The following is a 12,646-nucleotide window of genomic DNA, read 5'->3' on the forward strand; positions in this document are numbered from 1 at the left end:
TTGCTGGTGGGAATGCAAGCTGGTACAACCCCTTTGGATGTTAGTGTGGCGATCCCTCAGAAAATTAGGAAACAACCTTCCTCGAAACCCAGTAATACCACTTTTGGGTATATAGCCAAAGGATGCTCAATCGTGCCACAAGGACATGTGCTCAACTATGTTTATAGCAGCTCTGTTTGTCAAAGCCAGAACCTAGAAACAACCTAAATGCCCCTCAACCGAAGAATGGATAAGGAAAATGTGGTACATTTACACAATAGAGCACTACACAGCAGAAAAATATAAAGACAGCTTGAATTTTGCAGGAAAATGGATGGAGCTAGAAAACATTATTTTGAGTGAGGTAACACAGACACAGAAAGACAATTATCAGATGTACTCACTCATAGGTGATTTTTAAAGATAAAGCAAAGAAAGCAGTCTACAAAACACAATCCCAGAAAACAGACAACAATGAGAACACTGAGAGACTTACATAGATCTAATCTACATGAGAAGTAGGAAGTAGAAAAAGACAAGATGGGAACCCTGGGGGAAGACTGAAGGGAGGAGGGGGGAGGAAAGGAGAACAGAGAAAAATGTAGAGCTCAATAAATATCAATTAAAAAAAGAATATTCTATACTATCAAAGCCATCCTTGGTTATATGATGAGACTGTATCTAAAAAGACAGGGAAAAAGGAGAAGGGACTATATTCTATAAGATATATAAAAAAACAACTGTAGTTTCATTCTAGGGAAATGGACTAAAGTAAAAAGCCATTTACTGTCCTCCTTCTATAAAGGTGGTATTAATTATGTGCAAATATTACCTTTCATTTTATTAAAGAAATATTTTGACATACTACTTCAAGTCCCTCAGCTGTGGCTCCTGATTTTCATATTCACAGAAAATATTTAGTCAAGTGGTAAATAATTAAATTCATAGGTAGATTGAGATTATGTGGCTTTGCTAGTCTAATAATTCATATTTCACTACCGAGTCAATTACCTGTGGCTGGATTGATGCTGGCTGCAATATGAAAGTGACAAAGTGCATTAGGATGTAGAGGTGTGTTCCTGTGGACATGGTGAGGATCCTGCTGATGAGGCAGATAGCCAGTATGTGCTACAAGAGCAAGTGATCTCCTCCGACCTCTACGGAAAGGTTTCAGATTTACCTGTATAAATTAAAACAAAGTAAAATTACTGCCACATTATGACTGTCAGAATGGCATATATGTTATTTTATGTAAATTCATATGAAAAAACCTCTTTGCACACAAATTTGAATGTTGAAGAATACGTATCTGACCTACTCTTTTCACATTTGTTTTCAACATCTAAAATCAACTTCCAGAACTTAAAAGTAAAAAAAAATAAAAACCAACCAGCCAATTAACAAAACACTCCAAAAACTAATAGGGTGGGCATAATGGTAGACACCTGAATCTTAACACCTAGGAGAGAAGCAAAAAGACCTCTGACTGAGTTCTAGGCTAGCCTGGTCTACAGCGAGCCTGCCAATGCTATAGAGTGAGACCTTTTCTCCGAAAGTAAAACAAAATACAACCAAGATGTTGTCTGTGTACAGATTTCTCCACAGCTTACTCTCTGTAATTACAAAGTACTGAATGTTATTACCATCATGTACAAGGTTATCTGGTTTGTATCTGATCTTGTGTGGTATCCAGCTTAAACACTGCTATTTTAGTATTTTATAACATAAAATAGTTCACGTAGAACCTAAGGCTATCTAGCTAGTAAGATGCAAAGTAGAGCAAAGATTCCTAGTCTAATACTTTATAATGTACTTATTACACAAAGCCATTCTATTGTTTAATATACAATACAGTTTAATTAGATTCTGAGTCATTAAAAAATAGTTGTTCAGCTGGGCATCATGGTGCATGCTTTTAATCCCAAGTACTCTTGAGGAGGAGGCAGGCGGATTCTGAGGCTTTGAGTCTATCCTGGTCTAAACAATGAGTTCCAACACAGCCAAAGCTACATATTGAGACCCTGTCTCAAAATATCAAAAGAAAAAAAAAAGTTGCTCTGTGGTAATTTAAATGTAAATAGCCTCCATAAGCTTACTGGGGCCTATATAAGGATCAAGATGTGGGACTCTCAGTTCCTTCTTCAGCACAATGCCTGCCCATACACAGTCATGTCCCACCACAATGATAATGAACGAAACCTCTCAAAACAGTAAGCCACCCCAACTAAATGTTTTCCTTATTATGAGTTACCATGATCACGGTGTTACTTCACAGCAATAGAAACCCTAACTAGGACATGTCCAATACCCATACAAATTTAAAAAAAAAATTCTAGACACTTTATGCTTTAATACTAAGAAAACAGTGCCAGGTGGTGGTGGCACATGCCTTTAATCCCAGCACTGGGGATGTAGAAGCAGGCAAATTGCTGTGAGTTTGAGACCAGCCTGATATACAAGAACTAGCTCCTGGATAGGCTCCAAAGATAGAGAGAAACCCTGTGTGTGTGGGGGGGGGGGGGGAGCAGTAAAAAGCTAGGTGTGTTAATGGACACTTTTAATCCCAGAATTTGGGAGACAGAGGCAGGCAGACCTCTGAGAGCGCCGGCGGAGGTGGGAGGGGAACAGAGGGTGATCACGCTGTTACAGAGGCATTGCCGATTTCAAACCCAGGGAGTGCTAGCTCTCCCATCCTGCTTGATTCTCTAGCTAGCAGCAGGGAAAATCGAGTCGCTCAGAGTCTCAGCTACTTCCACGCGCCCAGGGAGACCCCCGCAGCGGCCCGGGGTGGGGGGGCCTCAAGAGACTCCGATTTGGGCCGGGTCTTGGCAAAGCTCTCGGGGGGTGGGGGGGGGGTGGGGGGGGGGCGCGCCAAAAGTATCGGCGTAAGTAAATGCAATGTAGATATTAAAGAATATTTACCACTTTAATGATAAACTTACAGAACCGAAGTTCCAGCGTAGTACAGGAGGCAGGAAGGAAAAAGGGGCCGAGTGCCTCCCTGCACGCCCATTTATTGGCAGGCATTCGCCCGAGGCAAACCCAGCCCCCTAAAGGGGCTGTCTTAACCCTACATACAAGAACTAGTTCCTGAATAGGCTCCAAAGATAGGGAGAAACCCTGGGGGGGGGGGAGCAGTAAAAAGCTAGGTGTGTTAATGGACACTTTTAATCCCAGAATTTGGGAGACAGAGGCAGGCAGATCTCTGAGTTCCAAGTCAGTCTTGTCTACAGAGGGAGTTTCAAGACAGCCAGGGTTACACAGAGAAAACATTTGGGGGAAGAGGAAAAAAAGAAAGGAAATGAAAAGGAAAGGAAAAAAAAAACCACTAAGAGTCAGTATTTTTATTCCATTTTCAATCAGAAATAGACTCACACTATAATCCCAGAACACTGAGACAGGATGACTGGCATGAGACTGATAGCATCCTCAAAATACAGTGTAAAACTTCATATCCAAAGAGCAAAATTTGTTCTATATTCAATTAGCCCAAACATCAAACATTGACTTTTACTGTCAATGCTTGTAAAATGAACACTCGTGCTCTGGTGGGTCTGAAAATAACAAAGGGTACAGCAGAATACAGAGAACAAATCTACCATGAACACTAAGAGAAAATAAAATTTATAATCAAATCTTTGCATTCTCAGACTTTACACTCGTAAAGTCAACTGTTACTACCATTTTGGTTTAGTTAAACTAAGATTAATCACATAATTAAAGACCATTTATGTGTTATAAAAAATATTTAAGAGGCCAGGCAGTGGTGGTGCATGCCTTTAATCTCAGCACTCAGGAGGCAGAGGCAGAGGCAGGTGGATCTCTGGGAGTTCCAGGCCAGTCTGGTTTACAAGAGCTAGTTCCAGGACAGCTAGGACTGTTATACAGAGAAACCCATCTCGAAAAACAAAACAAAACAAAACAAAAAACCAAAAAACAACTTAAGTGTATTTTCTTAAGAAGATAAAAGGAACATTGCTGATAATTGATTTCCTAAGGTATACTACTTCTTATATTACTGTATAGCTGAAAGAAAAAATATTAAAGATTTAAAAATCTGTAGAAACACACAAAATAATGAAAACACTTACTTCTAGAGCGCTTTGAACTCGGTCTTTACTGGAAGCATTTCTCTTGAAGTTATTTGTTAAATTAATTGGTTCACACCAGTGGTTGTAATCACCGCCATATAGCAAGCAGTCATTTGGTAAAAATGTTTCTACCCAAAGACGACATACATTATCTTTACAGCAAGTCAACAGTACATTACATACAGAAGCCCTGAGGAATAAAAATATTTTAGAGACAATACTAATTACATAGCAATGCATCATAAACATTCTGCAGTGTTTCTATACATACTTAAACACATAACCAAGTAAAAGCCAGAGATATGCTCAACGGTTAGGAGGCTGCTCCTGTACAGAACCAGGGTTTGATTCCTAGCACTAATTAAGTCCAGTTAACTCCAGTTCCAGGGAATCCAACACCCTCTTCTAGCCTCCATCCATATGTATAAAATCTTAAAAAAAAAATAAATGAGTCAGGCAGTGGTGGCATACACCTTTAATCCCAGCACTCAGGAGGCAGAGGCAGGAGGATCTGAGAGTTCAAGACCTGCCTGGTGTACAGAGTGAGTTCCAAGGCAAGTTCCACATAGAAACCCTGTCTCTTAAAAACAAAACAAAACAAACAAAAAAAACCCCAAAACGTTTCCTATTTATTCAGTGAATGACCATTATTTTAACTATTTCATAATGCTCAAGTTTTACTTTCTGCAAAGCACAAAGTCATTAAGAAGCTGATGTAACCATACAGTATCCTTATCCTCTTCCTGCCTGCCTAAGTCCAAAGCAGTGATGTGCAAGAAAATTCATGACAGACTTTCACAAACCAAATCCATCCTCGGTAATTCTGAACTTTTGGTTATTTTTCTCTTATGGCATTCTCAAAATAAAAACATATCTAGTCATTATCACAAAGAAATATACTATCAGAGAGTTTAGCAAATGAAAGTAAAAGAGGGGCTGAGAGTGGGCAGCAAACCAAGAACAAAAGGGAAAAAAACTAAGGGGGGGCGAAATCAAATATTCTACAGTAATCACCTTATCATCCATCTCTATATGATTAAAGACAAGTAGCACAAAAGAAAAATGCAGCAAAAACCATGTTTGTGATGATTACCTTGTCAACCTGAACTTCCCTAATCCATTTTCTCACCTTTCTCCCTGCTGTACACTCACCCACCTTTCTTTTTATTCTTTTGCATTCCTCTTCTTCAGGACTTCTCCATTCTTCCCTTTCTCTGTCCTCTGACATCACTCTCAGCCTCTCTAGGCCACATTTTCTTTTCTTCTTCCCTGTCTTACTCCTTACCTCCCTCTTTATTTCTTCCTGGACTTCTTGCTTCTCATACCTCATCACCAAAACGCATCCATTCCTTTCCATTTCCTTTCTTCTATCCCTTGCCTATACTTAAATCCTCTATCTTATGTGTTCATATATATAAACCATAGTAATGAAACTAAAAAATAAGCAAATATATCAAGAAGAAAGTAAATCAAAAGACAATAACAAAAGTCAAAGGTTCAAGAGACAATACCAAAAGTTCAAGGTTCATATTGTCAATAAGTAACTAGCAGAGTAGAAACATCTACAAAGGAAGAGTAGAAAGTAGTAACTTTAGGGTGAGCTAGATGGCAATCAGATGAAGTGAAAGAATTTAAGAGAAACAAAACAAGTCAGAAAGGTCACAATCAAAAACAGGTGAGAGTAATGATCTTAGTGTGTGTACAGCTTCAACTGACTTCTCAAGATAGCTAGTCAATATAAAAAACTGGCAGGTAATCCTCAAGATAGCTAGTCAATATCTAGATTATATAAACAACTGGTTAGGATTGGGGTTAGGGTTAAGTGTGTGTATACATATATATACATACACATACATATATATGATATAGAAATTATATACACATTTCTTTGGTAGGGTCTCCCTTGCTTCCTTCTTAGTTGCAGTGTCCTCTAAGTACCTCATGAAATTGACTGGAGCTCTCCTTCCTCATTTCTTTTACAACATTTGTTATCTCCTTGATGGCCTATCACAGTGGCTCTCAACCTCCTAATGCTGAAACCCTTTAATACAGTTCCTCATGTTGTATTAACCACCAACCATAAAATTATTTTCATTGCTACATCATTACTACAATTTTGCCACTATTATGAATCATAATATAAATATAATGTAAATATTTGTGTTTTCCTATGGTCCTGGGTGTCCTCTGTAAAAGGGCCATTCAACCCTGATCCATAGGCTGAGAACCACTGGTCTATCATATTGATACAAAGCTGACACATCACATAAAATCAGCAACAAACAATGTCTAACCTCACAGAAAGCTCTTCAACATCTGATTTACACTGATGAAATCAGAAGCTAAGATGGTTCTGCAACCTCTTATCTCCAGCCAACGTTTGGAGGTTCCTGCAGAGTATCACCAAACCTCCCAACCTGCCCTATAGTCATCACTTTTTAAATAGTGAAGTATACGTTCACTACACAAGCATGTCTACTGTTCTTTCTCAATCCAACAGTCTATGTGTTCAACTTTGCCACATTAAAAAGAGAAAAAGGGAGACCATAACATAATAAAATGGTCCACAGGCAGAGATGGGAGAGTAACTAAAAATGCTTCATTGTTATTTGCAGGTGCCCCTAAAAGTCTGCTTCAGCCTTCACTGTGATGACTCTGTCAAAACTTAAGTTAGCTTAGTTAGTCCTTAGAAAATTCAGTGATTCATAAGCCTGTTTAGTATTTTCATGGTTGTAGCATCAACAGATGATAATTTTCATTTATTATGTATCAGAATAAGTTAGTTACTGTAAAACAGTACTCTTCAGATAGGTTTAAAAGCCAAATTTGTGATGACCAAGCTGGAATCACTCACAACTTTCAAAATAAGAGTTAACATACACAATTAGATCATTTTATTTAAAACACATCTTTATGTATGTAGGCAACAGAGTACTAGGAACATAAGTGAATCTGAGGCGAGGTTTTTTTCAGCTGACAAAACTGATTACTTAGACCATTCTCTTAGCTTGAAAACTCTACAAATTAAGAACAGAATTACTACTTTTCCTAGAATTTCTCTTTGGCTAGAATAAGGACAGTACCTACTATACTGCAGTTCAAAAATCTAAGTATATCCTGTTGGTCCAAAAGAGCAAAATAAACTCAAGAAATGACTTAGGTACAACATTACAATTCTACTTGATATCTCAGATGTTAAAACTCAACAGCACTACAAAGGCAAAGAGTAGGATAACCAAACTAGCACTGCCATGCAGTCAAGATGGATTTCTAGATGTACTTACTAGATCTATGTAACTTACCATAAACATTCTATGTGAAACTAAGTTTTTCAAGGACCACAGAAAAGAAATGTACTAACAGGCACACATTTCTGAGCTTGTATGGGTTAGAAAAATATCTAACTCAGGGCATGATAATATAAAGAATTACCTCTTTTTCTCAAAGTTGTCTTTTCAATAAAGGATAATTTGTTTGCTTGTTTTAAAAAAGAATGTCAGAATATACAACAGAAAATACAAAATGAAGATAATAACTGTCAAAAGAAGTCCACACAAACATCAATCTGTATAAGGAAATACAATAGGATAGAAAATATAAAGAAAATAAAATCATGTAGAACTCTGTGACAAAGACATCTGATATGGAAATAAATTATCTTGGTCTTAAATTCCCTTTGAGGTCCCAATAGTAACCATGAACCATACTTGACCAGACCTATGTAGCCTGGAACAATCGACTATAACCCTGATCTTCAAAGGCTCCAAGTAAGAAAACCAGTCAAATTGGTTATGTTCTTGTAACACACAGTGACATTACAACCAATTACTGACCTTGGCATATATTTGCTTGTTTTACGCCAGGAAAATCCATTTACAGCTCGTGGATGGGCCAGATACACAAAAGAAAAGTCAATTTCTCCTTGGGATTGTTTTTCTGAATTTTTATCTGGAGAGGTAACAGCTGGCCGCCAGTTTTCTACATTATACCATACCTTTAGAAGACAGTCATCCTAAGGAGAACAAAAAGATCCAAAGACCACATAACCTTGTATACTTTTCAGGAAAAATGAAATTAAGGGCTTCTTTACCCTTAAGCCAAAAATCAAGTAAGGGTGTAATACTAAAAAGAAAGAGTCAGTTAATGTTTGTAAGTTCAAAAATAAAGTAGAAGAGGCTGGAGACAGCTCAATGGCTAGAGTGTGCCCCATAAGCAAGAGGATCTGAGTTTGAGTCTCCAGAACCCGTATAAAAAAAGTCAGGTGCCACAGTGCTTGCCTGTAATCCCAGTTGGGAAGGCAGGGACAGAAGACCATGGAGGGTTCTGACCAGTCAATTTAGCCCACAATGAGATTCAGGTTCAGTAAATAGTAAGATGAACACTGATCAGGAAAGATACTACTGACCCTTTACTCTGTGTGCACATGCCTGCACAAGTACCACACACACATGTACACACAAGGGCAGGTGTACACATAATCTTAAAATATAATGTAGTACAGATACACAATTTATATTTTCAAAATTTACCTTTCCAGCAGTGGCAAAAAATTCTCCATCTGGTGAAAATTTCATTAAATGAACTTGGGAAGCAGTTCTGTAAATTAAACAGAGAAGGGATAATCAGCAAGGAAACTAGGTTCAAAATAATTAGCACTCTTCAAATTCAACACCAGCAGTTTCATATTCTTACAGATTTTTTTGGTAATAATTTCACACTCACTTTTTTCTACTTATAAGATAATGTTTTGCAAAATGGTTCATGTTAGATCTTAACACCAGGTTAAGTAGTCCTCCTGCCTCTACAACACATAGCTAGAACTACAGAGTACCATGTCTGACTCTAAAGGTTGACTGAAGTTCTTTGGTGTTGTTGCTGTTGAGAAACTTTTGTTTATTTATTTGATTTGGTTTTTTCGTTTTCATTTTGTTTTGTTTGTTATGGATTGAACTCAAAGGTCTGCATATGCTAAGTACATGCTTCACCATGGACCTTCTCCAGGCCCCTAACTTTTAAGTATATTCCAAAAAAAAAAAAAAGTACTGAGAGAAACTTTAAAAACACACACACACATATTTCTAAGTCATGTAAATGCAGGTAATTGCAGTGTTCAGAAGGTAAAATTAAGAATATTGCAAGTTTGAGGCCAACTTGGCCTACACCATGACTACTTCAGGCAAGCCATGGGTGTATGTCAATGACGTCTCAAAAACCAAACCTAGAGCTGTGTAAACTCCCTGGAATCTAGGAGGAGTGATCCTAGTTAAGTCTCCTAATAATGGGGGATATAGAATCCAAACTGGATCTCTTCTATAACCAGGTCCTCCTAGCATGAGGAAGGGGATATCAACTCAATCACAAAACCTTCAATCAACAATGTGTTCACCCTGCAAGATGGGCTGGGGCAATGGTGGCACAGAAGTTGTCAGTGGCCAACCTATGACTGGTCCAACTTCAGACCTATGCCATGAGAGGGAGCCCATGTCCAACACTGCCTGGATGGCCACGAACCAGAAGCAGAACAGTCCAGAGACACAGGATAGAACTAGACATGTCTAGCAAAAAAAAAAAAAAAAAAAAAAAAAAAAAAAAAAAAAAAAAAAAAAAAAAAGAAAGAAAAGAAAAAAAGAAAAGAAAAAAAAATCAATGCAATGATTCCTAATAATATTCTGTTATTAAATCAGTGTCTAGCCAACTGTCATCAGAGGAATGTCATCCAGCAACCAATGGGAGCAGATACAGGGACATACTGTCAAACACTAAGAGGAGCCAGGGGAATCACCTGAACCCCTTTCCTCCCCCCACCACAAGAAGAGGGAGAAGAAGAAGGCGCCAAAGAGGATAAGGAACACCATGGGAATATGGCCCACAGCATCAACTAAGCAAGGCTCCTAGAGACTCACAGAAACTGAAGCAACAATCAGAGACCCTATATGGGTCTAAGCTAGGTTCTCTGAATATACCTTACAGTTGTGTAGCTTGGGGTTCGTTCGTGTGGGACTCCAATCAATGGGAGAGGGGAAAATTTGATTCTCCTGCCTGCATTTGAGACCCTTTTTGTCCTACTGGGTAGCCATGTCCAACCATCATATGAGGGCTTGTGCCCAGTCTTATTGTATCTTGTAGATATCCCTAGGAGGCCTGCTTTTTCTTTTTCCTTTTTTTTTTTGTTTTTTAAGGGAAAGAGAGAAGTTGATCTGAGTCTGAGGGAGAGGGAAGATTAAGAAGGGACTGGGAGGAGTGGAAGGAAGAAAAACCAAGGTCATGATATAATGTAGACGAGAAGAATAAGTTTTAAAAAACAAATAAAAAACAACTATTTCCAAAGAATCATAAAGTAATAATTGTTAAAAACTTTGTACATCGGATCCAGCAATACCACTCTTGGGAATATACCCAAGAGATGCCCAATCATACTATAAAAGCATTTGTTCAACTATGTTCATAGCAGCATTATTTGTAATAGCCAGAACCTGGAAACAACCTAGATCCCCCTCAATGGAAGAATGGATAAAGGAAGTGTGGAATATATACACACTAGAGTACTACTCAGAGGTAAAAAACAATGACATCTTGAATTTTGCATGCAAATGGATAGAAATAGAAAACACTATCCTGAGTGAGATAATCCAGACCCCAAAACACGAATATTGTATGTACTCACTCATTAGTGGACTCTAGCCATAAACAAAGGACATTGAGCCTATAGTTCACAAGCCTAGAGAAGCCAAATAATAAGGTGAACCCAAAGAAAAACATATATAGATCCTCCTGGAAATTGGAAGCAGACAAGATTGCCGGGCAAAAGTTGGGAGCATGGGGGTGGAGGTGGGAAGGGGAAAGGGGGAGAGAGAAGGGAGAAGGCAAGGATTGGGGAGAGCTTGGGGAGTGGGAGGGTTGAGATGGAGGAAGCATGGATACAGGAGCAGGGAAGAAGGTATCTTAATTAAGGGAGTCATTTTAGGGTTGGCAAGAGACTTGGCTCTAGAGGGGATCCCAGGTGTCCATGGGGATGTCCCCAGCTAGGCCCTTGGGCAGCAGAGGAGAGGGTGCCTGAACTGGCCTTATCCCATAGTCACACTGATGAATATCTTGAATATCACCATAGAACCTTTATCCGGCGATGGATGGAGAGACAGAGACCCACATCAGAGCACTGGACTGAGCTCCCAAGGTCCAGTTGAAGAGCAGAAGCAGGGAGAAGTTGAGTAAGGAAGTCAGGACCATGAGAGGTTGGTCCACCCACTGAGACAGTGTGCCTGATCTAATGGGAGCTCATCAAATCCAGCTGGACTGGGACTGAACAAGCATGTGATCAGACCAGACTCTCTGAATGTGGCTGACAATGGGGGCTGAGAAGCCATTGGTAATGGCACTGGGACTTGTTTCTACTGCATGTACTGGCTTTCTGGGACTCTAGTCTGTTTGGATGCTTACCTTCCTAGGCCTGGATGGAGGGGGAAGGGCCTTGGACTTCCCACAGGGCAGGGTACCCTACCCTCTCTTAAGACTGGAGGGAGGAGAAAGGAGGGTGAGTGGGGGAGCAGGAGGGAAATGGGAGGAGGGGAGGAAGTGGAAATTTTTGAATGGAAAAATAAAAAATGAAAAACCTTTGTACATCTAACATCAAAGTAACAGCAATTTCCCTTTAGAGGTTAAGAATAATTTCTGTTTTTAATCTGGATATCTAACTTTCAGAGCCATGGATCTCTAATAGTCCAATATACATTTTTCAGACAACAATGTTTTAAAATAAATTTTGCCTTCATCTGGGATAACATTTACTTAATAAAAGGTTTCACATGTGTTAAAGGAATTTAAATGATCATGAACTCAGTTACCCAAATTCACCTACCTACTTAGTGCATACTTGCCTTGTCTTCTCAAAGAAATTTTGGCTTATTATCCCATATTGCCTTTTGTTCCTAACACTCATTATTACTGCTTTCCTTTTCTTCATTTAAATTCACACTTAACTGTAACTGTGTCAAACTGATTAGCAAAGCATGTCAAATAGGCTTTTTTCTTCTTTCGGGTGCAGTGCTAGGATCAAGCCAAGCATTAGATTACTGAGCTCTACCCCCAACCCTGTAAGGGAACTTTTGTTACAATTCTTTTATAGTAAAATACTCCAACTTTTACATATAATAAATATATTCAAAACACTAATGGATGAAAAAAAGAAAATGTAACCACCTATAGTCATTACTATCATAGCATTCTTCCTCAGACACACATCAGTCAACGTATCAGTACATGGATTTTTCACACCTTTTCTTTCTAATCCCCTCATCTAATTTCTACAAAAGAGAAACATGAGGAAAGGTTGGAAACAAGATCATATTTAGTGAGAAACAAGATATTTATAGTTTACACTGTTAACAGCATTTACTTATTTAAAAATGTGAACATTTCTGCATCCAGATGTATATGATGTGTTTATGTGTCTAAGTATAAAGACCTACATCATTATTTCATTGGCTTATGGTTTTCCATGGTAAACCATACAATGCTTTAGAATATCTACTAGTTCACAACTATTTCCTCATTTTTGCTGCAACAAATTGATGCAATGA

The 12,646-nt window shown here is 38.6% G+C and overlaps 1 protein-coding gene across 4 annotated transcripts in view; it reads right to left on the minus strand.

The window, feature by feature from the left end:
- The window catches only part of Dmxl1 (Dmx like 1), a 148,040-nt gene that overhangs the window by 113,031 nt on the left and 22,363 nt on the right, over positions 1-12,646 (minus strand). For all 4 annotated transcript variants that reach the window (XM_075968687.1, XM_075968684.1, XM_075968689.1 and 1 more), the window contains exons 6-9: positions 8,600-8,666; positions 7,904-8,082; positions 4,071-4,260; positions 991-1,159 (exon numbers count right to left, since the gene is read on the minus strand). In XM_075968687.1, coding sequence (XP_075824802.1) covers positions 991-1,159; positions 4,071-4,260; positions 7,904-8,082; positions 8,600-8,666 — 605 coding nt within the window. The remainder of the gene's footprint in view (positions 1-990; positions 1,160-4,070; positions 4,261-7,903; positions 8,083-8,599; positions 8,667-12,646) is intronic.

This window comes from Microtus pennsylvanicus, chromosome 4 (assembly GCF_037038515.1).
Source record: "Microtus pennsylvanicus isolate mMicPen1 chromosome 4, mMicPen1.hap1, whole genome shotgun sequence".
Taxonomy (NCBI): Eukaryota; Metazoa; Chordata; class Mammalia; order Rodentia; family Cricetidae; genus Microtus; species Microtus pennsylvanicus.